The sequence below is a fragment of the Tachyglossus aculeatus genome, chromosome 24 (assembly GCF_015852505.1).
Source record: "Tachyglossus aculeatus isolate mTacAcu1 chromosome 24, mTacAcu1.pri, whole genome shotgun sequence".
In the NCBI taxonomy this organism is placed as follows: domain Eukaryota; kingdom Metazoa; phylum Chordata; class Mammalia; order Monotremata; family Tachyglossidae; genus Tachyglossus; species Tachyglossus aculeatus.
The window spans coordinates 12,674,405-12,701,299 of record NC_052089.1 but is presented as its reverse complement, the minus strand read 5'-3'; the positions used below and the strand labels follow the sequence as shown (position 1 = coordinate 12,701,299).

Sequence of the window (26,895 nt, the reverse complement as noted above, 5' to 3'; positions counted from 1 at the left end):
CAGTCTTTAAATGTAAATATATTAGGCTTGAGTAGTACTTCTGTAAAGTTTTCTGTACTGTCCTTAATATAACAGTGAAAACTTTAAAAAGAACTCTGTTAGACCCAAAGATGTAGAGTAAGTACAGCTCCGCTCAGTGTTATTTAATGCCATGTATTTCCAGAACTCTAAGCATGCTTTTTTTTTAATGGAGCCTAATTTTGCCCATAGCATGTATATTTTATTATTCAAAGCACATTTTGGGTCCTTTTTCCTCATTGTTTTAAAAAATCTCCTTTTAGGAGTTATTGCTTCCAAAGAGCAGAATATAAAGTCAGGTACCTTATTCAATTGAAATGAAAAGGTAGAGATGTACTTTTTCTACAGTATTGGATTAAATAAAATTATATGCCCTTTTAGTGACTGAAGAAACAATATTACTTTTCTTCCTCCTGAATATATGATGGGGGATGAGTTGTCTTCAAGTTGAAACACTTACCTCACTCTTCTTACTTCCACAGTAGAGTCCAAGGCTACCCAGCTGCCTTTATTCACATCACTGTTGACTGTAACTATTAGAAATAACGTGGGGACAGACATGGAGAGAAGTTTGTTTATTTTACTGTAACTCTCTCTTGGTTATCATAAATGTTGTGCATTGCTTCTCACAGGCAATAGAAAAAGGGTTGAGCACAGAAGTGAGCTCTTGGCAGTGAAAAACAACAGACAATGTTACCCATAAGAAAGGGGAAAGAAATCATTTTACCATTCCACCAAAAAGACCTAGACGACTTCAATCAGACACTCAGTCCAGAGGGATACCACCAGGTTTTCTTTTTCTGCATCTGTATTAAGTTTCAGTTCTTTAACGCCAATGACCCCACTGCTCCAAATTTGTTTTAATGCATCCATGTGGGATAAAGGAAAGCGAAGCCCATGAGTCTGAAAAAGGGAGGAAGAGGAAGACAACCGTTGAAAAACATGTCTTTACAGAGTGAGTTGCCAGGGAAGTGTATCACTGGCTTAGTAGCTCTAGCTATGAAGCATAATTCTCCATTGTCTTATTGTTAGTATTTACTGCCCATTCTGCTGCAAAGCCAACAGTATGTGGCTCCTAACTGATAGCTTGTTTTGCAAAGAGGGGAGAAAGAGTGCTCCCCACCCTTTAACCATCAGTGAACCATCCAACAATGAAAGGATGGAGAAGCTGGTGGTTGAACAGTGCTTTGCACATAGTAAGCACTTAACAAATGCCAACATTATTATTATTATTATTGAACCAGCTCCTAATTGGAAGTGTCCCTCTGCCAATCCAAGCTGACCGCCAGGGAAAAACTCACCTCTGTTTCTTCTTCATTTCCCATCATGTGCGTCTCCCTCCTGTTCTTTAAAGAGTGGTAGATATATACCATCTTTTCTTCGTTCCCATCCTTAAAAGGAAAGCAGTAAAAATAATGTAACCAACCTTTAGCATAATGGCCCAGTGAGTTTTTTGCACTTATTCCTCAACAACTACCAGGATCTCAAAGACTAAGGAAATCTCTGGGTCTTAGAATTTGCTTAGCAGCTACAAGTAAGGTAAAATGAAAACTATTTTTTCAATTTTAAAATCTATAAGACTTCATTGCTTTTAAGTCACGGGTCCAGGTTTTCCAACTGAACTAATGACCTATCAGCTCTATAGAATGGCTACTGTATGACAGTTGGGCTTGTACAACATTTAATATGCCAGCATTGAATAAGATTGCCTGAGAACCCAGCCTAGTCTTTGTGATGGGGCTCTTCCTCTTTACCAACAGGGCATTTCAGCCCTCCTTCACCAATCTAGGACAAGCAAGAGTTGTTTTCCAATTGAGCATGGGATCTTGGTGTTTCAGTGCTGACACTCAGAAGTCAGTACTGTTGTGAATCAATCAATAGTATTTATTGAGCACTTACTGTGTGCAAAGCACTGTACTAAGAACTTGGGAAAGTACAAGTTGGCAACATATACAGTCCCTACCCAACAATGGGCTCACAGTCAAAAAGGGGGAGACAGAGAACAAAACCAAACATACTAACAAAATAAAATAAATAGAATAGATATGTACAAGTAAAATAAATAGAGTAATAAGTATGTACAAACATATATGCAAATCACCATTTAAAAAGGCAACTTTCCTGATACTCACAGATCCGTTTTGGTCTTGTTCCACTGTAATGATAATGTTGTCTTTAAACTGCAATTTCACTTTACTGTCTAATTTTGGTAACTCCCCAACTAGAACACAAAAGGGAGAAAAAAAATCTCAAAGGAGGAAACAGCAGGCTTTAAACAATTTCCTTGATCAACTCAGTTTCAGATCATTTTGGGTCATGGAAGATGGAAAGAATTAATTTTGCCAACTTTCAGGGACAACTTTAGATGTACCTAATTTCCCTTGAATCCCAGAAGTGTTCAATTTTTGTTAAATAATGCAGCACGTGGGGTGAAGAATCTGATAAACATTTCTCTCAAAATGATAACCAAAGAAAAACAAAATAACTTCAAGGAAACTTAGATAATGCCATCCACTATACTTTTTCCAACCTTGTATTTACAGCATCTCCTACTGCTCCAATGTTCCAAACTGTTTTTCATTCAGGAACAGGAGACTGCAGTGAGAAGCAAGCATGGGTGGAACTGCCAGCTGGGTTTTACTAGCATCAGAAAGGGCTACCTGTTTCTGGGATGTGGCAGGGAAAAGCAGAAAATATTGATGGAGCTAGGCTGGCCAATTTTCTAAAGATTCTTGAAAATTCAGGGCCATTATATGCCCAAAGCACAATGAGTTAGTTCATATGTACCTGGCCTTCCTTAGCAGTTACACGTTCTTTAGAGTGTAAGGACTTTAAAATGTAGCCCAAGAAATGCAAAGGCAGCACTAGGAAAACAACACAGCTCCCTGCCCCCAGAGCCTAGTGAGACCACAATGGTTCAGAAGAACCTCCTGACTGATCCAACCTCTACCTCCACCGTACCTGGAGTTGAAAGGTCAAACCCCCCTGCCGAAGGGTAAGGGGGCAATCTGTTCATAATAAAATCCTTCTTCATATCTGATGATCTCAGTTCTCTGTCGTTCTCTAGTTGGTCAGCAAGAGTCCTCAAGAAGCCACACAATTTCGTTGTTGAGACGGCTGCTGTCTCCACCTGCTAGAAACAGGAAAAAAGGGGTTTGTGAGTGGACAGAGACAGGAGATCTGCTGTGTCCCAAATCACCAGGGGTCTAGACCATGAGTTTTACGGGGGGGGAAAAGGGGGAAATTTAAACAGAATAGCCCCCTAATTTCTCCCCATTTCTTTTCCCTCCCAAGTCACATTTTCCCTAATTCGTTCTTTCTTGGATATCACGATAGGGTCCGTTTTCCTCGGTGGGCTCTGTTAAAGCACAAGTCCACTGCTGAGAGGATACTTACTATTTCAGCTCCAAGACAAAATATGCAATTGTTGAGCTCTCATTAGTTAATCTGCACTAAAAGCCAATCATGGATTTTCTTTCACACCTCCCAACAAAAGGTCCAGGAGCCCAGTGTACAGCAACAGCAACCCTGAAGCTTCCTTAAGTCAGCTCACTGCTAAAGTACTGGCCCCTCAGCATGTTGGTCTGGTTCCAAACCGTTTTCTTTAAAGAGCCCCAAAATGCTCTCAATCACATATGGGGGCTTTCCTGGAGCAGCTGACCATACAGTGACAAATAGGCCAAAATTACATCGATGCTCGACTGGATGTGCTGCCTTTGGAGTATGATCTTGTTCTCAGTCCTTCCCTTTCACCTACTGCCACTTTCAAGACAGTCCTGTTACCCTGTGTCCACGGAGTGTCCTTACCATAAGTTGTTGCCTCGGTATCCCCATCCTTAACTCCACTTCTTCCTTTGCCGTTTCAAACACGAGTCCTGGAATGACATCTAAAAGGAAATCTCCCCAGGAACTGGAACACAAAAGAGACGAAAAAGATTTGAAATGTAAAACTAACCTGGCAACACGATGACAGAAAAGAGGGAGGTTGTGAATTCTACTTGGGCCGTAAGATGCCGCTCAGCTTGGTGGAAATCTGGGCCTCATTAGACAATAGCCTTAGATGAAAACATGACTGGAATGGCTTGATCTACACTACTTTTATAGTCTCTCACATACTTTCTTCCTGGCCATACTGATACACCCCAGCCTTGGCACCCTCCCTAATAAGGTATCTGTAAAAGGGAGCAAACAGGTGTGTGATAACACATTTCCCAAAGCATTCTGAAAGCAAAGAATAAACTTTGTCCTGTTAAGTTCAAAAGGCAAAAGTAGAGTTAAAACCAAGGCAAATCACCCTGGGCTGTGTTTCTAGAGAAATATTGCATTCACCACTAACTTTTAAGGTTAACTTAGTTCTTTAAATGATAGAGACATTGGAAAAATAATTCAGTATGTTAAAACTGAATATTTTTTAAGGGAAAAGCTTTATAATGGGTGCCTTTATTAAGGACAAAATTTAAGTCAAAGGGGAGCCAGGAAATGACCCTTGCCCCCATTTTCTTAAGAAAAAATGCAATATTTGTTTTATCACATAAATTTACTTTATGGGTAATTAAACTCAAAACATTAAACTTTTTAAACTAGCTAGTGAATATTAAACTTAAAAAGACCTCATTTAAACTTGAAAATAAAGACCATTACCCTGAAACAAAAGGAAGTTAGACTGGGCTCTGTAAACTAGCAATCAGACAAGAAAAAAAACAACTATATTTTTCAGGGAAGCAAACTCACAAACTCTTGAAGGTATTCTTTGCTTCCACAATCAGTATCATCGAGCAAGCAAATGGTGCTACAAATGTCCTTAATCAACTTGGATTCTAAATTTTGCATCTCCCATACTTGTTTTGCAGAAATACTGACCTTGTTAGAAGAAACCATTTGGCAAAAAAGGCAGTTTTAGTATTTCTTGAAAACAGTGTTGGTCTTGAAAAGCATTTTACTCTAAAAAAATGAGGCTACTCCCTCCCATGACCATGTCCTATATTTGAGGCCTCATAAACTGGAATCTTCCTTCGTACTGTTGAGGCTCACGTGCAAGCTTGCATGAAGCTCACTCGCTCCAAATGATAGGTGTTCCTATCTGTGCACATCTGTTTTGCTTCAGAGTTCTACAGGATTGAGTTTTTTCTAGGCACAAACTCAGGTAATTCAATTTGTTCTGGCATTTTCTACTGAAGTAATAATAATCATTAGACCTTTTGCAGAGTCTTAGAATGACATGATCCTGGGAATACCGTTTTACTATTAACTGAATTAACCCATCATTACTTCACACATGATTCTTAAGGGATTTTACAGTAAACACATGCCTTTTCATACTTTTCACAACTAAACTAAAAGGAAGTTAAGTAAAGGACTAAATCCACATCATGCACAACTCTGAAGCACACTTGCATCTGAACACCTACCATTTGGAACAAGCAAGTTCTCCATGAAAACTTGCACGTGAACCTCAACCGTATGAAGCAGGATTCCAGTTTAATGAGGCCTCAATATGGGGCATGGTCACGGAATGGAGTAGATATGACTCATGACTCTGTGAGGTTACCTTTACCCTTCTCACTAAGTTGCTTTTCAAGAAAGCTAAGGTGGGAGGCAAGTAAGAGCGGAAAGATATTTACTTGTTTTGGTAGGTGCTGATGGTCACGTGGGTGGAGTGGGCTACCCCTGGAGGAGTGTCAGCTTGATGAATAGTCCCTCTGGGAAAGTATAACAAATCCCCTGGCTAAAAGGAGAAAAAGAAAAGGGGGAGGGGAATGAATCAGTACTGTGCCTTGTCATTTCTCCTCTCCAACTGGAGGAGAAACATACAATTCTTCTACAGTAGAAACCAGTCTTACCCGCTGAGCAGCCCGCCTGCTGCCCTGCTATGCTGCATAGCTGTTACCGGGAAGGCGGCCCAACTCAATCTGACCTGCTTGGAAACTCTAAAGAGCCCAGTGATCATGGGTTACGATACAGGTAAATAAGCTCCATATGCCAAACACTCCTTTTCCTTTTTGTAAACCGAAGGTACATAGACTGGGTGTACTTCTTTGAAGTAGGAGCACCAGACCCAAAAACCTCCACTATAAATGACCCATTACCACAGCCTGACAAGAATCAACTCCACCAACTCACCTCTCCTACCCGAAAGGCTCAGTAGCCTTCCCAAAGCAGGACTGAATCACTTCACAAAGTAAATTTTTCAGAGCAGAAAGGGAGTGCGAGAGAAAGAGAGACCTTTAAAACAGCCTGTTTTCCCTATAACCTAAAGACCGATTTGTCAGGTTGGGTTGGTTTTTTGTGGGTTTTGTTTTTTTTAATCTGGCAACTTTATGCATAAAACTGCTCCCAAATGTACATTAAGTACTATATCTTCTAGGTATCTGCTTCTAGGATTCAATATGCCAGCTCCAAACCAGTAACAGTAGTGTTTAAAGATAGCTGTCTGGAAGCTAACACAACATCCCAACTCCACCCTAATTAACTGCCAGGCAATTGGCTACTCAGTGTAAGTTGCTAGGCCTTCAGTAACAATGGTCAGTAACAACAGTCTGGGCAGTTGAAATGAAACCACTCAATCAACAAACTAACAGGGCAGAGATTTTTTTTATTTTTTTAAATAAACAGCACTATTGGAAAAGAACTTTTCGCAAAATATTTTCCTTTCTAAGGTTCACTGGCTGACAAGGCATAATGAAAAACTTTTTAAGAGACCTAGAGAAGCACACACCACAAAACAGGAGAGACATCTAAGGCACCCAGGTGGATATTTACTCTTCTAGCAAAGCCTTCGGGAGTGATATGTATCAATTACATACTGGGTTATTGTTTTACTATGCTAAATGAAATCAAACAAATCCTATGAAATAGATTCACGCACATGAGGTCATCCTTCATATAAAGTTCAATGTCTTAGGCTTCCTGTCAACACTCTGTCTGTAAACCCTATTTAAATTCCATCTTTTTAATCAGCCCTGACTGTAGCCTAAAACCCAAGGTGACTCACTAAACTTCCCACCTAAATGATCGTTCCTCATAGCTGAAGAACTCAGATGCCTTCCAAACATTAGTAGTTGTTTTAATGGAGCAGGAGCCTGTTGCAAGCAGTCTGAATAGATAGGCAGCGCCGCCCAACCCTAACCTGAAGGTGAACTCTGAATCAGCACAGGTCAGCAGGGTGTTTGGCAATGCCTGCAATCCTTCCCCTAGATGCTCCTTGCCTTGTAGCTGCATAAACACTGCTACCTTCCCCAGCCTGGCATCTCTAACCTGATCCACAGATATGAAAATAGAAACTGTCTAAACAGGTTGTCTACCCGCTGGCCAGTGGCCCTGTTTGTCTGTACGCTTCCTCTACACTGTGAGCTCGTTGTGGGCAGGGAATATTTCTACCCACTTTGTTGTACCATACCCTCCCATGTGCTTAATACAGTCCTCTGAACACAGTAAGGGCTCAATATATACCACTGAGGATACGTGGCTATAGCCCAGTCTGCATGGAGGGAAGTGGGCACAAACAGCACCTGCTGGCTACGGGACAGCCAAGTCGGTACCCAACTGAAACACGGAGGGGGAGAGAGGACAACGAGCCGGTCAGTGCCTGAAAGCTAGCTGAGCGTGTGAACTGTGTGCTAAAACTGAATAAGCCACAAAGTGAAATGTAGGGTGAAGAAGAGCAGACATAAATAAGCCAGACAGGAAAACAAGAAAAAAAAAAGAATATTTTTAAAGACAGGAATGCTAAAGAAAACCATGGATACCTAAAAACATCTGGGGGCAATGAGTCAAAAAAGACTTCAATATGGAGCCAAGGAAAAAAAAAATCCAAGTCTTGAAAAAGTCAGAATTGCAGAGCAAGAAAATGAGTCAATCACCACCTACAAAATTCCCAGGAAAGAAAAGCTGCAAAAGCTTACCTTCAAAAAGGCAAGCCCAAATCAAAACTCAAAGGGCCCATTACCCATTCACCCTTCTTGACCTTGGGTGGAACTGGGGGCTAGTTTTGTGTAAAATGAATACGACTGTCTCACTGCCAATTGACAAACCGTCGGATGGCTTGGCAGTTAGTTCCAGAGTAGCTGAGTGTGGGGTAGCATGGGACTGGGGCCAAGTTCACTAAATGAGCTAAATATGGATGTCTACACCATAGCTGTCAGATGCAAATAAGTGATGTTTCACAGACAATACGTTTGAAGAATGCTTCTTTAAAATACAGTGCAAAAATAGTGAATCCAAACAGTTCAATTCTGGTACCTTTAACGTAAATTCATGTGTTGGACTCCCAATCCTATCCTCGGGTTCAACATTGTACTCTCGAGCAAGGTGGACGGTGGGCTGGTAGAGGCGCCAGTGCTTCTCTCCCTCCAGCTGCAGGATAAATACCTGGAAGTAGTAGTCGAACAGCAAGGTTAGGAAGGAGGGGAAGAGTTGCTCTCCAATCACAACTAGTAAATCCCCTTACATGGCTGGTTCAAATAGATCCCAAGTATCGACGTTTATACACCCCTGTTCTAAACTGGTGCAGTGAAATCTTTCCTATAATAGAAGGAACACATAATTGGAGGATGAGAATTTTAACCTCAGAGGACTATACTAAAACTCACAGTAAATGGGCTAAGCCAGTATTTGTCAGACTGCAATGGTAAATCAGTTAACAGATCGACTCTATATTCTATGCACAATTCCCAAGGTGCTATAGTTCCGCCTAATAAATCTTAAAACAGACTGACAAGTTCTGGAGAACAAACCAAATTCTGTGGTTTGATTCAGTCAATTAAACAATGGGAAAGAGATACATAAATAAGTGGATTTGACATGGGAACTGGAAATGTGGAGGCTCAGGGGACTCTGGAAATAATTTTAAAAGAATAAGCCTGTGTGTTATCCAGAGACAGATTATTTCCTAGGCTGCCTAGACCCCCATCCTAGCACTGCAAAAGTTTTCTACTGTAGCTTCCACGGCTCTTCGGACTGTCAGACTACTGCTCAATGGGCCTCCGATAGCATTCCCTTCTATCAGTTCTTCAAACCTCCAGTTGCTTCCCTCTCCCCCAGCAATCAGGTGTGATAGCTAGAAGGGGGAGAAAGGGCACTGAAATCAATCCATCAAGACCACTGCCCTTGGGACAAACCCTGGAAGAACAGGGACTGGGTCCAATTCCCACCTGTGTATTCGCTTCTAATGCTAAGTATAGTACCCTGCACACAGCCAACACTTAATAAGTACCACTGACTGACTGACTGACCCCATGGTGGGTAAGGGACTGTGTCCAACCTGATTTTCTTGTATATACGCCAGTGCTTAGAACAGTGCTTTACATACAGCAAGCACTTAACAAGCACCATAAATATTATTATTACTACTACTTCTTGCGAATATTCCCTTTGGAATCCACACACCTCATGGAAAATCCAAGAAACATCTGTCACGTTAGGAAAAGGCTTAGAAAACTGCCTCCTAGGTACAGGGGGCAAGAGGGGGTGCCGTTTCCCAGGAGATGAACATTTTGTGGCTCCATGTGGAAGCCCATATTAGAAGATTTTACAAAGAGGTAAAAGCTGTATGCTTTGTTCAGCTAAGAATCTCCAGTTTCTAAGGTATTAAAAATTCACTTTTTCTGTAAGAGAAACGGTTAGACTGATAGAACTGCAATTAACAACATTTAGTGAATGCCTAACTAGGAGCAGAGCACTATACTTAGCGCTTGGAAGAGGAAAATTGAGTCAGTCAACCAATAGCATTTATTAAGCGGTTACTGTGTCCAGAACACTGTACGAAGCACCTGGGAGAGTATCCTCAAGGATCTTAGACACTAAAAATAAATTATGAGTAGGAGAAAGCAATGGAGCACAACAGTATGTAAATATGTGTATTGGTGGATGAAGTGGGGTTTGAGTACTCAAGTGCTCAAGTTCACACAAAAGAAGTAAAGTGGGGGTTGGGAAGGAAGATATGAGAGATTAACCGGAGAAGACCTCCTGGAGGACATGTGATTTCAGAAGATCCTTGAACATGAGGAGAGCAGTGGTTTGCCTGATGCAAAGGGGGAAGGAGCACCAGGCAGAAGAGGGGAAGTGAGCAAGTGCACAACAGGAAAAGATCATGCTCAATCACAAACAATAATTTAATTAAGATCTTTCTAGCTCCTTGTGGGCAGGGAATGTGTCTTCTTATCATTATATTGTACCTCCCAAGTGCTTAGTACACTGCTTTGCACACTGTAAGCGCTCAATAAATACAACTGAATGAATGAATGCCATTTTTTTAGTGGTATTAAGCGCTTACTGTGCCAGGCACTGTACTAAGCGTGCGGGTAGGACCCAGCTAATCAGGTTGGACACAGTCCCTGTCCCACATGGGGCTCCCAGTCTTAATCCCCATTTTACAGATGAGGTAACTGAGGCCCAGAGAAGTTAAGTGACTTGCCCAAGGTCACACAGCAGTCAAGTGGCAGAGCCAGAATTAGAACCCAGGTCCTTCTGAGTCCCAGACCCATGCTCTATCCACTAGACGACACTGCTTTGCCATTTCAGTTGTTTATTGTTAGACCTGATATTATTAAAATAAATCTGAAATACCATAGCAGGTCAAATGAACTGCACTTTTTTTTTTTAGAAACTAAAAGTTGAATCAACAAGGTATAGTAAAGCCAATGCTTAAGAAAAATCTTGGACCCTAACAGGCTCAGGCTGCCCTAAGACTATTACAAATGGGAAAAGTGACTGAGGGCACAAACCGATAAAGAGGACAAAATGGAATTAGATGGGCCGATTATCAAATGACCTTTTAATAGCTTGTTAAAGACAGTGGATTCTGAGAGTGAAGGGAAAATCCATTAACATTTACTGCCAATAAATGTGGTGAATGTCAGTTTCAAAGACATTAACGCTCAACTGGAGACAGGCAGTGAATGGTTGTTGTCTGTCTCCCCCTTCTAGACTGTGAGCCCGTGTTGGGTAGGGACCGTCTCTAAATGTTGCCGATTTGTACTTCCCAAGCGCTTAGTACAGTGCTCTGCACACAGTAAGCGCTTAATAAATAAGATTGAATGAATGAATGAATGAATAATAATAATAATAACGGGGGGGGGGCGGAGCAGATGCCCACCCCCACCCCTAGGCCATAGGAACCTGCACTCTCCCCTTCCCCAGGACGGGGAGGAAACCTCCAGCCGCAGGAGACATCCCCAAATTTTAAATCATTGAACAGGCCACTGCTGTGACATGTCAACATGTCCGACTCTGAGCCATAAGGATTTCCGCTCCTGTAGCTACAATGCTCTATTACTCCTGTTGAATGTCTTGCTTTCCTTGTCTCAGATTGTTTGTGTGTATTTATCGTTGCATCCTTATGCTGCCAACCTCTACTCCTCAAACTGTGAGTCCCTGGGGGTCTGGGACTGAGTCTATGGCAAGTGGCCCCAGGCTGCCTTGGCCCTGTCTGCAGCTCCTCATGGCTAGATTTAGCACTGGATAGCACTGCTACCTACCCCTGACCGCCACTATATATATAAATCTTGAGGATGGGCATCAAAAAATAAATACGTAAGTGCTAGAGGTAGGCCATTCTAGAGGACAGGGGGCCCAACAAAAGCCCGCAAAGCCAACGGGATGTGGGATGAGGAAGGCAATATAAAGAAAAAGGGAATGAGAGGGAGAGGTGGAGCACAGTGCCGAGGTCCCAGCGGGCCAAACCCAGGCAGGAATCCCTGGACAAAAGGTAACATCTGGGTGGCATGGGGTGGGTTTACCCTTAGAGGGTGAGGGCGGAGCTATGGCCCCAGGGGAAATGGCACAGGAAAAATCCAGGATGCAAGAGCTACTGACTGATTGTCCCTGCCACTCTGTGACGGATTGATAACTGTCCAGACAGCATGGAGGAGAAAAGCCTCTTGGAATGTAAACCCTTCTTGAGGTAGGGACTATGTCCAACCTGAATCCTTGTATCTACCTAAGTGCTTAGTACAGTGCTTGACCACATAGTAAAGCACCTTAACAAACACTATATCATTATTATTGAGGTTGGTATTATTATGCCCAGCTACATATTTAAATGTAAATACATAGTATATATCTATATGACAAGGCAATTCTTTTCAGAGGCTGGGCTGTTTCCAATGGGTTTGGTATGACTTTTTCAAGGATCCTATCATCCCTCTAGACCAGGAAGATGAGACAGCAGAACAAGTTCTCACAGTCCACGACAATAATGTTTCCACATTGGCAACAACTAGGAGGAAGGAAGGAATGATGATGGCAGCATTTGTTAAGTGCTGCCATCACTTAACTATGGCTATGTGCCAAGCACTGTTCTAAGCACTGGGGAGGAAAAGCAGCATGGCTCAGTGGAAAGAGCCTGGGCTTTGGAGCCAGAGGGCATGGGTAGTTGCCAACTTGTGCTTCCCAAGCACTTAGTACAGTGCTCTGCACACAGTAAGCGCTCAATAAATGCGATTGAATGAATGATGATGATGATGGCAGCGTTTGTTAAGCGCTTACTATGTGCCAAGCACCATTCTAAGCACTGGGGAGGAGAAGCAGCGTGGCTCAGTGGAAACAGCTCAGGCTTTGGAGCCAGAGGGCATGGGTTGTTGCAAACTTGTACTTACCAAACACTTAGTGCAGTGCTCTGCACACAGTGAGCGCTCAATAAATACGACTGAATGAATGAATGATGATGATGGCGGCATTTGTTAAGCACTTACAATGTGCCAAGCACCGTTCTAAGCACAGGGGAGGAGAAGCAGCGTGGTACAGTGGAAAGAGCCCGGGCTTTGGAGCCAGAGTGCATCGGTTGTTGCAAACTTGTACTTACCAAACGCTTAGTGCAGTGCTCTGCACACAGTAAGCGCTCAATAAATACGATTGAAGGAAGGAAAAAGGAGACCCTTTAAGAAGTATACGTGATTTCTTTACATACACTGGCTCACACAGAAACAACACACTTTAACCTAGCCACCTTAAAAGAATGATTCAAAGCCACTGATGGGTAGACTTTTTCTTCTCTTACCTCCACATCATCATAATGAGGGGGTAGTCCCTGGGATCCCGGCGGCGTTATATACACATTGGATCCGACTAAAGAGCCAAAATAGCATTCCAGCTTCTCCTGGATCCTCCAAAGTTCATCCTTAAAAAAATGAACAAAAGAAGTGAGGCCAAATTCACATTCCCATTTCGGGCATGCAATGATTTGCATGTCTCTCCACCCTTCAAAACCCTCCAATGGTTGCTCATCCATCACCACTTCAAAAAGAAACTCCTGTTTGTCAGCTTTAAGACGCTCCATCAGCTCTCCCTCCTCCCTATCCGGCTCCTCTACAACAACCACCCAGCCCACACACTTCACTTTTCTATCACCAACCTACTTACTGTGCTTCCATTGTCTCGCCCTGCAACAGGCCCTTGCTCATATTTTCTCTCCTGCCTGAAACTCCTTCCGCATTCACAATCAATCTCTCCTATCTTCAAAGCCCTCTTTAAATTACAATCTGCTCCAGGAAGTCTTCCACTCTACTCTCCACCTCTCATATGTCACTTATGCACTCAAGCCATACCCCTTAAGTACTTTTATACTCACCCCAGTTATGGACATATCCTTAATACTGTTGCTTCCCCCAACTTGTAATTTATTTAATGTGTGTCCCTCAATAGACTGTAAGCTTCTTAGGGGTCAGGATTGTGCCTACCTACTCTACTGCATTCTCCCAAGTGCTTAGTACAGTGCTAAGTAAGTGCTCACCACTCCATTGATTTCTACAGAGAAGATACAGAACCAGCCAGAGTTAGGTATTATACAGTACAATACCTCAAGGGAGGGGAAAAAGAGTAGGCTCCCACCACAACTCATGAAATGATCTCAAAAAAGAAATCACCTGTGAGAGAAATCCAAGACTTAAATAGGAGCGGGGTGGCTTAGAATGAACCTGACTTCCAAAAGCAACAAATGCATGGCATTAAAATCAGAAAGAAAAAAACGTGTGTGAGGCAAGAGGCACACTGGGAAATGTATTAACTTCTAAAGAGCACTAGCTCTGAGGCATTAATAAATGCACAATAATGAGCAAATCTAATTACAGCTGGTGAATAGCTGCCAGGAACCTGCTTGTCAACATAATTTTTTATTATTATTATTATTTAAGCTCTGACTACCCGTCAAGCACCAGGGTAGATACAATTAAGCAGGTCCCATGTGGCTCACAGTTTAATCAGGAGGGAGAACAAGTATTGAATCCTCATCTTAAAGTTGAAGAAACTGAGGCACAGAGAAATTAAGTGACTTGCCCAAGATCACCCAGCAAGCAATTAGCAGATTTGGAATTAGAATCCAGGTCCTCTAACTGTGCTTTTTCCACTAGGCCTCACTGCTTCCTATTTGTAATAGATTTGGACAGAAGTTATCTGAAGCCTCAGTTTGCCTAAAAGGATCATAATCGTTGCCTAAAATAAGTCTCCTTGGCTACAGCATCCAGATTGGGAAAGATTCCACATCCAGTCATACAATAGTTCGGGCTACCACTGAGTGGGACTGGCTCTTGCCTCATGAAGAAGCTTGCAACGACACTGTACCGGTTTCCCCCAGTTGGCTTATTTTTCTTCCTGCTTAGGTTCCTGGAATGAAAATCTTTCAATGTTTGGGCTACTTCAAAACTCCTATTCAAAAGGTGTTGGGCCAACTCCCCGTTCTTTAATCTGTTCTACTGAAGAGCCGAATCTATACCACGGTTGATTTAGTCCACTCGGTCTCCCTTCCACGTGGGTGAAAGAGGCACAATTTACAAGAGAATTGAGGGATGGACAGGTTAATCCCAAACCCACCGGGCCCTCCCGTCACCTCAAAAAGTGGAGGACACACAGCAACAAGTACCCTAAGGAGACTGGAGAAAAAGGACATTTTGAAAAGTAAAACTTGAGTTTTCTGGATTGAATGGGAACAAAGGCAGTTCAGATGATCCTCTAAACTGTGAGCTCATTATGAGCAGGGACTGTCTTTCTTGATGCATTGTAAGCAACGTGGCTCAGTGGAAAGGGCTTTGGAGTCATAGGTCATGGGTTCAAATCCTATCTCCGCCAATTGTCAGCTGTGTGACTTTGGGCAAGTCACTTCCCTTCTCTGTGCCTCAGTTACCTCATCTGTAAAATGGGGATTAAGACTGTGAGCCCCCCGTGGGACAACCTGATCACCCTGTAACCTCCCCAGTGCTTAGAACAGTGCTTTGCACATAAGCAGCGCTTAATAAATGCCATCATCATTACTGTACTTTCCAAGCACTCAGTACAGTGTGCTGCACATAGTGCTCAATAAATACGACTGAATGAATGAAAGATACTCTTTGAGGCTGCTGTAGCCTCGGTCTCAGCACTCTAACCCCTAAAGGAAAGAGGAATCAAAGATCAGGAGAAGCAGTAAAAGTGTGACTGATAAGACCGTGTCACTGGCAAGCTGTCATGTGCCCATAAAGATTGCCCCCTGCTACAGTATTGCATGTGTTGTACATACAGTACTTGGTGCCATCTGTTTCTCCTGTTGGCATCATCACCATTCTAAAGTTACTATGTTAAGACAGTTTCCCCATGGTTACTTGCAACTCTAACTCCCACCAGAAGCACACATGTCAGTATTCCCTTTATCTAGTTCCAAGGGGTCCCAGATCAACCTTTTGATTGTTCAATTTTGTACTAAATATAGCTGCTGGTTGATCTTTAAAAGTATTCTGAGGACAGGGTGGCCTTCCAGTCCAAGGGTTATTCCAGCATGAACAATTGTGATCACAATCACAATTCTGGGAAAAACATTTCTAAGGCGCAGCTTTCTTGATTTATATAGTTTGGCTGTGAGCTTCAGATGAGGGATCATACTTGTAAAGTCTCTTAATCGGGACATTAAAACCACATGACCAACTTCAGTATCAAAAGCAACATGACTAATGGGAAAGACGGGCAGACAGAAACTGACAAAACACAATAGTTATAAAAATATGGGAAAAAAGAAAATGAGAATAGATGTGTTTTTGTTTTTTTTGTTTTTACTCTACCTTCAACTGACACTCAGGGTATTGCCTCAGACCAAATTAGTAAGGTAAAAGGCTATGACAGCACCCTAACCCAAATCAATGGCCCCCTCAAGAACCCCTCCCATGAAGATAAGGGGCCCTGTGTCTAGTTGGGAGTTGGTAGTTCAATCTCAACCATTCTGTTGGTCCAAAGAACTGAAATCTACCTGGAAATACCCTGCCCTAGGCCTGAAGCCCATATTTAAGATCAGGATGCATGTGGTGTGAGTTCAACTTCAAAAGACATAAATATAAAGAAAATGACCGCCTTGCTACCCCACACAGTAATTATCTTTCCTTAATTTAGGGTGAGCATAGTTACAGAGCAAGGGTTGCCACCCTTTCACCGTAGATTGCACAGAATAACCAGATGCTAAATGCATCACCTTTTCTGGTACTGACTAAATTTCACAAGAAATCACGCTAGCCCTTATATCCTCCATTTACGACTCAAAATGTACCACTTAACCAATTCGTTAAGTGGCTCAGTGAATTGAGAAGCCACCACCATTTACCACCTCCTTTATTCTCTGCAAGAAGCAGGAAGCTAAACAACTCCATGAACCGCCGGTTCCAGCTCCGCTGTCCAGTTCTCAGTTTCCACGCTTAATCCCGCCACCTACCCCCGGAGCCTGGAAGCAGGTTTCAGTCAAAAACACACGCTACTCACAAACTCGCCGCCAGTCAATTTTGTGCCCAGACTTTCCGTTACCTTAAATCTCTGTGGCTGATGAAACTGGATCGTAGCCCTTTTCTGATCAAAATCTTTTCTCAACAGGAGATAGTTCACTTTGCCCCCTTTATTTAACACTTTCTTCTTTCCATTCACACACCGGCAGACATTAACATCTCTTCCATAGAACACGCCCCGGCTGCAGAGACCTTTCAGATCCATTAGCCGGAACAAGGACTGGTAGTGGGCAGCAACCGAGGGGTCATCTCTCCGAATGAGAAGAGGCTTCTGCTCCCAGTACTCTTGGAAAAATTCCTTAGTCCCTATGGGTGAGATCAAGCTTTCAAAGAGACCTTCGGGGCTGTCAAAGTTCAAAGGTGAAACAGCACAAACCGCATCCACTTTCATTCGCTTATAAGGATTATGTTTTTCTTTGGTCACATCGGTCTGCTTCCCTTTCTTGGGCATGGTCCTGGTGAAAAATACAGAGTTGTAAAAAAGGGTCAACCAATCCACATCCCAACACAACCTGAAGTCACAGTTGGTGGGATTTAAGTTTTAAGACAGTTACAAGGCAGTAGATTCTGTACAAACCACTCCCCCAACACCTGTTTTAAAAAGCCAGCCTTGTAACAAGCACGGTAATTCATTCAATTATGCCAGGCTACTTTTTTTGTTAAATGAACTAAGTGCAAACTTTTATATCACTTAACTATGAATGACCATCTACAAAAATTATCGACCACATTCATTCATTCAAATTGTATTTATTGAGTGCTTACTGGGTGCAGATCACTGTACTAAGCGCTTGGGAAGTACAAATCGGCAACATATTGAGACGGCCCCTACCCAACAACGGGCTCAATAAGGTTATGGGTATATTTCTTATGGTATTTGTTAAGCATTTACTATGTGTCAAACACTGCTCTAAGCACTGAGGTAGGTACAAATTAATTAGGTCAGACAGTCTAAGTAGGAGGGAGAGTAACTATTTAATCCCCATTTTACAGTTGAGGAAACTGAGGCACAGAGACCAAAAGTGGCTTGCCTTAGGGCACACAGCAAACTGGCAGAGCCAGGATTAAAACCCAGGTCCTTTGACTTAGGCCCATGCTCTTTTCACTTAGCCATGCTGCTTCTGTCTCGCTTTCATTCATTCAATCATATTTATCGAGCACTTACTGTGTGCAGAGCATTGTACTAAGCACTTGGGAGAGTGCAACACAACAATAAACCAACACATTCCCTGGCCACAACCCCACAGCATGTGAAAACCTACGGGAATAAAGAAGGGATTGTTTGTTAAAGCTTAGTACTTCAGGATCTGAAATTAATACCTGTGTTCTGCAGTTTTCAGGAATGTTTTGCCAAAGGGTTTCCTGCCTTTATTCTTTCGTGGAGTCCGATAAGATCCCGAGAACACTCTGTTCTCCAATAATGTAGGGATTATGCTCATATGACGACTTGCATTGTAACAGGGTGCCATAACTGCCACACAACCATTTCTTCCGAACATGCATCAATTTATTTCCAGATTAGAGAACTGCCAGTGGAAGAATGTTATTTAATTCTGCCATCCTATGCTACCCCAAATGCTTGGTGAAAATACACATTATGGAACTACTAGGATTTCTTAAATTGCCCACTTGGTGCAATGCACCGTACGAAGCCTTTGAGAAGCAGCCTGGCCTTCTGGAAAGAGCATGGCCCTGGGAGTCAAAGGATCTGGGTTCTAATCCCAGCTCTGCCAACTGCTTGCTGTGTGACTGACCTTGGGCAAGTCACTGTGGTTGACTGATCCTTGTATTCTCTCCCTTCTAGACTGTGAACCCGTTGTTGGGTGGGGATTGTCTCTGGCTGTGTGGCTTTGGGCAAGCCACTCTCTGGGCCTCAGTTCCCTCATCTGTCAAATGGGGATGAAGACTGGGAGCCCCACGTGGGACAACCTAACCACCTTATAACCTATAATCTAATAACCGAAGCAGCGAGGCTCAGTGGAAAGGGACTATCTCTATATGTTGCCAATTTGTACTTCCCAAGCGCTTCGTACAGTGCTCTGCACATAGTAAGCACTCAATAAATACGATTGATGATGATGATGATGAAAGAGCCCGGGCTTTGGAGTCAGAGGTCATGGGTTCAAATCCCGACTCCGCCAATTGTCAGCTGTGTGACTTTGGGCAAGTCACAACTTCTCTGGGCCTCAGTTACCTCATCTGTAAAATGGGGATTAAGACTGTGAGCCCCCCGTGGAACAACCTGATCACCTTGTAACCTCTCCAGTACTTAGAACAGTGCTTTGCACCTAGTAAGCGCTTAATAAATGCCATCATTATTATTGTTATTATTACAGTGCTCTGTACACAGTAAGCACTCAATATACAGAGAAGCAGTGTGGCTCAGTGGAAAGAGTCTGGGTTTTGGAGTCAGAGGTCATGGGTTCAAATCCCGGTTCCACCACTCGTCAGCTGTGTGACTTTGGGCACGTCACTTCACTGGGCCTCAGTTCCCTCATCTGTAAAATGGGGATTAAGACTGTGAGCCCCACGGGGGACAACCTGATCACCTTGCAAATTCCCCAGCGCTTAGAACAGTGCTTTGCACATAGTAAGCACTTAACAAACGCCATTATTATTATTCTCTGGGCCTCAGTGACCTCATCTGTAAAATGGGGATTAAGACTGTGAGCCTCCCGAGGGACAACCTGATTACCTTGTAACCTCCCCAGAACTTAGAACAGTGCTTTGCACATAGTAAGCGCTTAACAAATGCCACTATTATTATTCTCTGGGCCTCAGTGACCTCATCTGTAAAATGGGGATTAAGACCGTGAGCCCCACGTGGGACAACCTGATCACCTTGTAACCTCCCTGGCGCTTAGAACAGTGCTTTGCACATAAAATACGCTTAACAAATGCCATTATTATTATTCCCTGGGCCTCAGTGACCTCATCTGTAAAATGGGGATTAAGACCGTGAACCCCACGTGGGACAGCCTGATCACCTTGTAAATTCCCCAGCGCTTAGAACAGTGCTTTGCACATAGTAAGCGCTTAACAAATGCTATTATTGTTGTTCTCTGGGCCTCAGTGACCTAATCTGTAAAATGGGGATTAAGACTGTGAGCCCCACACTGGACAACTTGATCACCTTGTAAATTCCCCAGCGCTTAGAACAGTGCATTGCACACAGGAAGCGTTTAACAAATGCCATTATTATTATTCTCTGGGACTCAGTGACCTCACCTGTAAAATGGAGATGAAGACCGTGAGCCCCACGTGACAACCTGATCCCCTTGTAACCTCCCCGGTGCTTAGGACAGTGCTTTGCACATAGTAAGAGCTCAATAAATGCCATTATTATTATTACTATTACAGTGGCTCTGCACACAGTAAGGGCTCAATAAATACGACTGAATGAATCAATCAATCGTATTTATTGAGCACTTACTGTGTGCAGAGCACTCTCTATATGTTGCCAACTTGTACTTCCCGAGCGCTTAGTATAGTGCTCTGCACACAGTAAGGGCTCGATAAATACGACTGAATGAATCAATCGTATTTATCGAGCGCTTACTGTGTGCAGAGCACTGTACTAAGCGCTTGGGAAGTGCAAGTTGGCAACATATAGAGCCATTCAATCGTATTTACTGAGCCTTTACTGTGTGCAGAGCACTGTATTAAGCGCTTGGGAAGTACAAGTTGGCAACCTATAGAGCCAGTCCCTAGCCAACAGTGGGCTCACAGGCTAGAAGGGGGAGACAGAGAACAAAACCAAACATATTAACAAAATAAAATGAATAGATATGAACAAGTAAAATAGAGTAATAAATATGTACAAACATATATGTATATATATATATATATATATATATATACATGAATGAATGGTGAGGCCCAGTCCTGGGAGCAGGTGGGAGGGCAGCAAGGGTCCCTCTGGACAAGGAAGGGCGGGGGGTTGGCCGTAATAATAATAATAATAATAACAGTAATAATAATAATAATAATAATAATAATAGCATTTATTAAGCGCTTACTGTGTGCAAAGCCGCCTCTCCTCAGGAGGCCTTGGCCTCGATCGCTGAGGCGCCATCAGGCACTGCCCTGTCGAGCGCTGCCCACGCGCTGCCCCTCCGCTCCCCGCAAAGCCTCCTGGGAGCTCGGGGACCCGCGCACGCGCACTCCACGCCCGGGGCCCGCTCCCCGTGCGCCCCACGTGCGCGCCGCCGGGGCCCGCTCCACGTGCGCGCGCGCGCCCCCACGTGCGCGCCACTCGGGCCCCGCCCCCCCGTACGCGCGTGCGCGTGCCAGCGCCCCCTGCAGGGCCGGTCGCCCGGCACAGCGGCTTGGGACCCCTTTCCCGCCTAGGGAGCAACGAAATAATAATAACAATAACAATAATAATAATAATAATAGCACTTGTTAAGCACAAAGCACTGTTCTAAGCGCTGGGGGGATACAAGGTGATCAGGTTGTCCCGCGTGGGGCTCACAGTCTTAAGGCGCTAGGAAAGTACAATTCAGCAACAATCAATCAATCAATCAATTGTATTTATTGAGCGCTTACTGTGTGCAGAGCACGGTACTAAGCGCTTGGGAAGTACAAGTTAGCAACATATAGAGACAGTCAATCAATCAATCAATCGTATTTATTGAGCACTCACTGTGTGCAGAGCACTGGACTAAGCGCTTGGGAAGTACAAGTTGGCAACATATAGAGACAGTCAATCAATCAATCATATTGAGCGCTCACTGTGTGCAGAGCACTGTACTAAGCGCTTGGAAAGTACAAGTTAGCAACATATAGAGAGTCAATCAATCAATCAATCGTATTTATTGAGTGATCACTGTATGCAGAGCACTGTACTTAGCGCTTGGGAAGTACAAGTTGGCAACATATAGAGACAGTCAATCAATCAATCAATCAATCGTATTGAGCGCTCACTGTGTGCAGAGCACTGTACTAAGCGCTTGGGAAGTACAAGTTGGCAACATATAGAGACGGTCCCTACCCAACAGAGGGCTCACAGCCTAGAAGGGGGAAGACAGCCATCAAAACAAGTAAACAGGCATCAGTAGCATCAATATAAATAAATAGATTTATAGATATATACACATCTAACATATATAGCACATAACACATGATATGACACATCTATCATATATGCAACACATATATAACAGATATATACACTGCTACACCTCCTCACTTTATCTTACTTGTACATATTTATTCTATTTTAGTTTGTTAGTATGTTTGGTTTTGTTCTCTGTCTCCCCCTTCTAGACTGTGAGCCCACTGCTGGGTAGGGACTGTCTCTAGATGTTGCCAACTTGTACTTCCCAAGCGCTTAGTACAGTGCTCTGCACACAGTAAGCGCTCAATACATACGATTGATTGACTGATTGATTATTATTAGCCTGATAGGACGGCACGCCGCCTGGTGGTCATGTTCGCTTATAACAAGGACCAAATGTAAAATACAGCAAATCTCTGGCAGCAATATTTTCATTCAGGCCAAGATAGTATGGCATAGGTGGCACCTACCCGGCAGTTGCAAATCAATCAATCGATCGTAATTATTGAGCTTACTGTCTGCAGAGCACTGTACAAATCCTAAAATTTGGGGCTGCGATCTGAAGATTGTTTGGCTCAAATCGCTGAAGGTTAAGGACCAACAGGATTCACGATTTTGGACAAGTAAACCTGGTCCCTTTCCTGGTCCTAAAAGGAATGAGGATATCGATGTTTTTCAGGGTCACTGTGGGGAAAAAAAATAACGGGATTGGGCTGGGAAAGAGCTTTAGACTAGAAGAGGCAGGTGAACACTAATCCCATTTTTTGTATGCTGCATAGTAATGTCAGAGTGAGGTTCCCCCTGAAAATAGGTCTGTCACATACTTTTCGAGAGACAGTAACTGCAGTTGGTAGTAGTTGTAGTAATAGTATTTACTGAGTACATCCTGTATATGGAGAGAACTGTACTAAAGGCTGAGAAAGCATATACAAGGGGGAATGAGACACAGACCCTGTCAATAGAGGGGCATGAATGGCAGTTTTCCTAAAATATTGTCAGCTAAATAAATTCAGTTAAGTTAATAGTTTCCAAAATATGTGTTCTTTTCCCTCCATCTTTAGGGGGCAGTCTGACCCACAATTCTAACTACCATAAATAATCTATTTCTTTTCATATGATATCTGTTTCAGAACCCCTAGAATCTTGAAGACCAGCATGACTAAGTTTTTTTTAAAAACTAGAATCTGCGAAATAACATTTTTCCCAGCGTGAATAGATTTGGATGATGCATTTGGAATTCTCTTTGAAACTCATAACACGTAGCGTTTTTATGGTATCTGCTAAGCGCTTACTATGTGCCGGGTACTGTACTAAGTGTTGATAAAGGCTAATCAGGATGGATACAGTCCCTGTCCCACATGGGACTAACACCCTTCACCCCCATTTTACAGATGAAGTAACTGAGGCACAGAGAAGTTAAGTGAATTTCCCACGGTCACACAGCATATAAATGGCAGAGCAGGGACTATAACTCAGGCCCATGCTCTTTCCACGAGGTCATGCTGCTTCTCTAGCTTCTGTGAGCTCAGTCCTTGTGAAGGGTATGTGGGCAAGGTGTGAGTGAATTGCACTGGACTGAATTCACAGGTACTGAAACCACATTCCCCTGTAGAAATAGTAACTACGAAGGGTGGGCTCATCAGTGCTGTGTAAACAGTTGTTGACGCATTCAACCTCATGATTCAATCTGCTCAGTAGCCAAAAAGTAGTTTCATGTCCGTTAGTACTCAGGCTTTACCCATCCTCTCCTTCCTGTAAGCGATAACTGAATTTGTTGAGTGCTAAAACTGCTTGAAATTTAAGCTCCTTATGGGCAGGGAATGTGTCTACCAACTAACTCAATTGCGATGTATTCTCTCAAGCGCTTACTATTTTGCTCACTGCCCACAACAAGCACTCAACGAATAGCTTTGATTGATTTGATTGATTGATAAATATTTTATTTTGTTAGTATGTTTGGTTTTGTTCTCTGTCTCCCCCTTTCAGACTGTGAGCCCACTGTTGGGTAGGGACTGTCTCTATATGTTGCCAACTTGTACTTCCCAAGCGCTTAGTACAGTGCTCTGCACACAGTGAGCGCTCAATAAATACGATTGATGATGATGATTGACGTCCCTGTCAAGTTTCACTTTTATAAATACCATTCCCTACCTTGGTTTCTTTATGATAGTTCACTTCCCGATAAATACAAAACTTTAATCTACCCCTCTAGCCCCAATATTTTTGGGGTGTTTATTTACACCTTCCTTTACAGTTGAGTATATAAGTGCATTCAATCTTTTTTTTTTTTATGGTGTTTGTTAAGTGCTTACTATGTGCCAGGCACTAAACTAAGCCCTGGGGTAGATACAAGCTATTCGGGTTGGACAAATGCACACATGCGGTGCATAGACTTAATCCCCATTTTACAGATGGAATAACTGAGGCACAGAGAACTTAAATGACTTACCCAAGACAAGTGATGGAGCTGGGATGAGAACCCGGGTTCTTCTGGCTCCTAGGCCCATGCTCTACCCACTAGGCTATGCTGCTTCTCTAGAGGTGCAAGATGGGGAGGAGAAGTGGGTGGGATCTGATTGACATTGGTACCAAGCAGCTTGCAGGCTCACGTAGTCTGCAAGAGAGAAGTAAAAGTGCGTTACTCTTGAAGAGAATTCCCAGGCCTCACTGTCCTTCCCAGAGGCTGAAGGATCCACTACCATGAGGATATACACAAAGCCCGGTGTTCTCCATGGTTGGGTCGTAGATGAAGGATCTTTTGGGGTGGATAAAGAACACACTGGGCACCCAGTTCTTTTGGACTAACAGGTCATCCAAGGTCGTAATCGTGGCTCTTGTGCTGAGAAAGGTGAGTTGCTCATCTTTCCAGGGATGCCTGAAGTAAAAGGTCATGGTGAAATCCTATAATAATAATGGCATTTATTAAGCGCTTACTATGTGCAGAGCACTGTTCTAAGCGCTGGGGGGGATACAAGGTGATCAAGTTGTCCCATGTTGGGGCTCACAGTCTTAATCCCCATTTTACAGATGAGGGAACTGAGGCACAGAGAAGTGAAGTGATTTGCCCAAAGTCACACAGCCGACACTTGGCGGAGCCGGGATTTGAACCCACGGCCTCCGACTCCAAAGCCCGGGCTCTTTCCACTGAGCCACAGTGGAAGATGAAGTCCTAAAGACGTGGAAGGCATGTAGCCTTCCCATTCATTTCAGTTTCCACAACAGGATACGAGGTGAACAACAGGAAAACCAGACCTTCAAATCCATAGGCTTTGGAGAAGCAGCATGACCTAGTGGAAAGGACTGGGGATCAGGAAACCTGGATTTTAATCCTGACATACGTCTATATTTCCTCTGGGGAATCTAACCCTGGTCCTGGCACATAGTCGACTTACCGGCATCCACGGTTTACCAGCTTTTCTGAGTGGGATGTGTGAAGGAAATAGATGTCAACAAGCAGCCAAGCAGTTGGCATGTGGTAAACTGAAATGGGGCAGACTATAAAAAGGAGGGCAGGAAAAGCGGTTCAAGGATGGAAAAACAAAATCACCAGTGATGTGGCACAAAAGCAGCATGGCCAAGTGGACACAGCACAGGCCTAGGAGTCAGAAGGACCTAGGTTCTAATCCCGACTCCTCCACTTGTCTGCTGTGTGACTTTGGGCAAGTCACTTAACACCTCTGTGCCTCAGTTCCCTTATTTGTAAATTGCGGATTAAGACTGTGAGCCCAATGTGGAACATGGATTGTGTCCAAACTGATTAGCTTATATCTATCTCAGCGCTTGGTATAATATCTGATACATAGTAAGCACTTAGCAAATACTATTAAAAAATTGCTGCTCTCCGTAAAACCAATGGGACTGTTTCTAGCTCTTTAGTGATACTGGGAGAGGCAAGAGGGAAAGCCAAACAGCTGCAGGGAGACTCCTGATGGCATGGGGCCTAGGGCAGTTATACCTTTAGTCCAAAGGGTTAATGTCACCCTGACAGTTGAAATCTTTTTTAAACTGTTGATGCCCTTAAGAGAAATAAAAATTAATTTCACGGGTGTAAAAGCCAATGCTTTAAGTGAACTGGGGGAGTTGGGGTGGGGAGGATTACATCTAATATGCTGGTTTAGTGAAAAGAGCACAGATTTGGGAGTCAGAGGTTGTGGGTTCTAACGCCGGCCCCACCACTTGTCAGCTGTGTGACTTTGGGCAAGTCACTTAACTTCTCTGTGCCTCAGTTACCTCATCTGTAAAATGGGAACTAAGATTGTGAGCCCCACGTGGGACAACCTGATCACCTTGTATCTCCCCAGAGTTTAGAACAGTGCTTGGCACATAGTAAGCCCTTAATACATACCATCATTATCAATCAATTTGGGCGTGATTCTCTATTCATCCATTCTGGTAATAGAATCAAAATGAACTTACCACATCAACTTCTAAAAGACTGTCAGTGAGTGCTTTTAACCTGGATATCGATACCACTGGTACTGGTGATCCTTCAAGAAAGCAAAGGAATTACAGGTTGAGAAAATCATTTAAAATTCCTTGATAAATCTTCAAAATAGAAAAAGAGCAACTGGATAGACCCAACAGATATATAGACTTTCTAGGCACTACAGTTGAAAAAAGGAAATGCTGGGATCTGTCATCCATGAGAATCAAATAAAAATTTCTTTCATTTACGGGAGATATACAGGGCAGGGGAAGAATAAATAAAGAAAATAAGCTGCAATATGTATATTCCAAATTAAGCCAAAAACTCTCCGGCATTCTTATATTCTCACACAATGAGTCAATTCATCTTCTAATGCTTTATAAAAATTCAAAACCAATTCTCTAACAGCTGGTTCTAATGCTAAACTTAATTAGAAAAATCCCATTAAGGGCAATGAGTGCTGAAATCCCCTGGAGCTCAAAGAGGCAAAAGAATGTTCAAACATAAGGATACAGTAAGAAAAACTAAGGAAGAAAAAGAAATCATAAATCATAAAGTTCTGAGGCATGATTTTCCCACTTTGCTGCATTTATAGCCAATATTATAAGTGATATATGAACTTCTGGTTCACAGGAATATATCTGTGTTGAACGTCAGAAGTTGGC

General features: G+C 43.1%; 1 protein-coding gene across 5 annotated transcripts; it reads right to left on the bottom strand.

Moving 5' to 3' along the window:
* Window positions 1-249: 249 nt before the first annotated feature.
* RIOX2 (ribosomal oxygenase 2) lies at window positions 250-24,285 on the bottom strand. 5 transcript variants are annotated; one of them, XM_038766205.1, is made up of 12 exons: window positions 20,765-20,795; window positions 18,066-18,271; window positions 16,768-17,200; window positions 13,013-13,132; window positions 8,257-8,385; window positions 5,640-5,743; window positions 3,826-3,928; window positions 2,980-3,151; window positions 2,151-2,239; window positions 1,320-1,409; window positions 746-921; window positions 250-551 (listed from the first exon to the last, which is right to left on the bottom strand). In XM_038766205.1, the coding sequence occupies exons 2-11, from the start codon at window positions 18,242-18,244 to the stop codon at window positions 763-765; spliced, it is 1,578 nt and encodes a 525-aa protein (XP_038622133.1). In that variant the 5' UTR covers window positions 18,245-18,271; window positions 20,765-20,795; the 3' UTR covers window positions 250-551; window positions 746-762. The 5 variants fall into 5 exon arrangements, with proteins under 5 accessions (XP_038622133.1, XP_038622132.1, XP_038622134.1 ...); XM_038766204.1 differs by lacking the exon at window positions 250-551 and having other exon boundaries at window positions 579-921; window positions 20,765-20,794; XM_038766206.1 differs by lacking the exon at window positions 250-551 and having other exon boundaries at window positions 753-921; window positions 2,980-3,148; window positions 20,765-20,803.
* Between the last annotated feature and the right edge of the window lie 2,610 nt (window positions 24,286-26,895).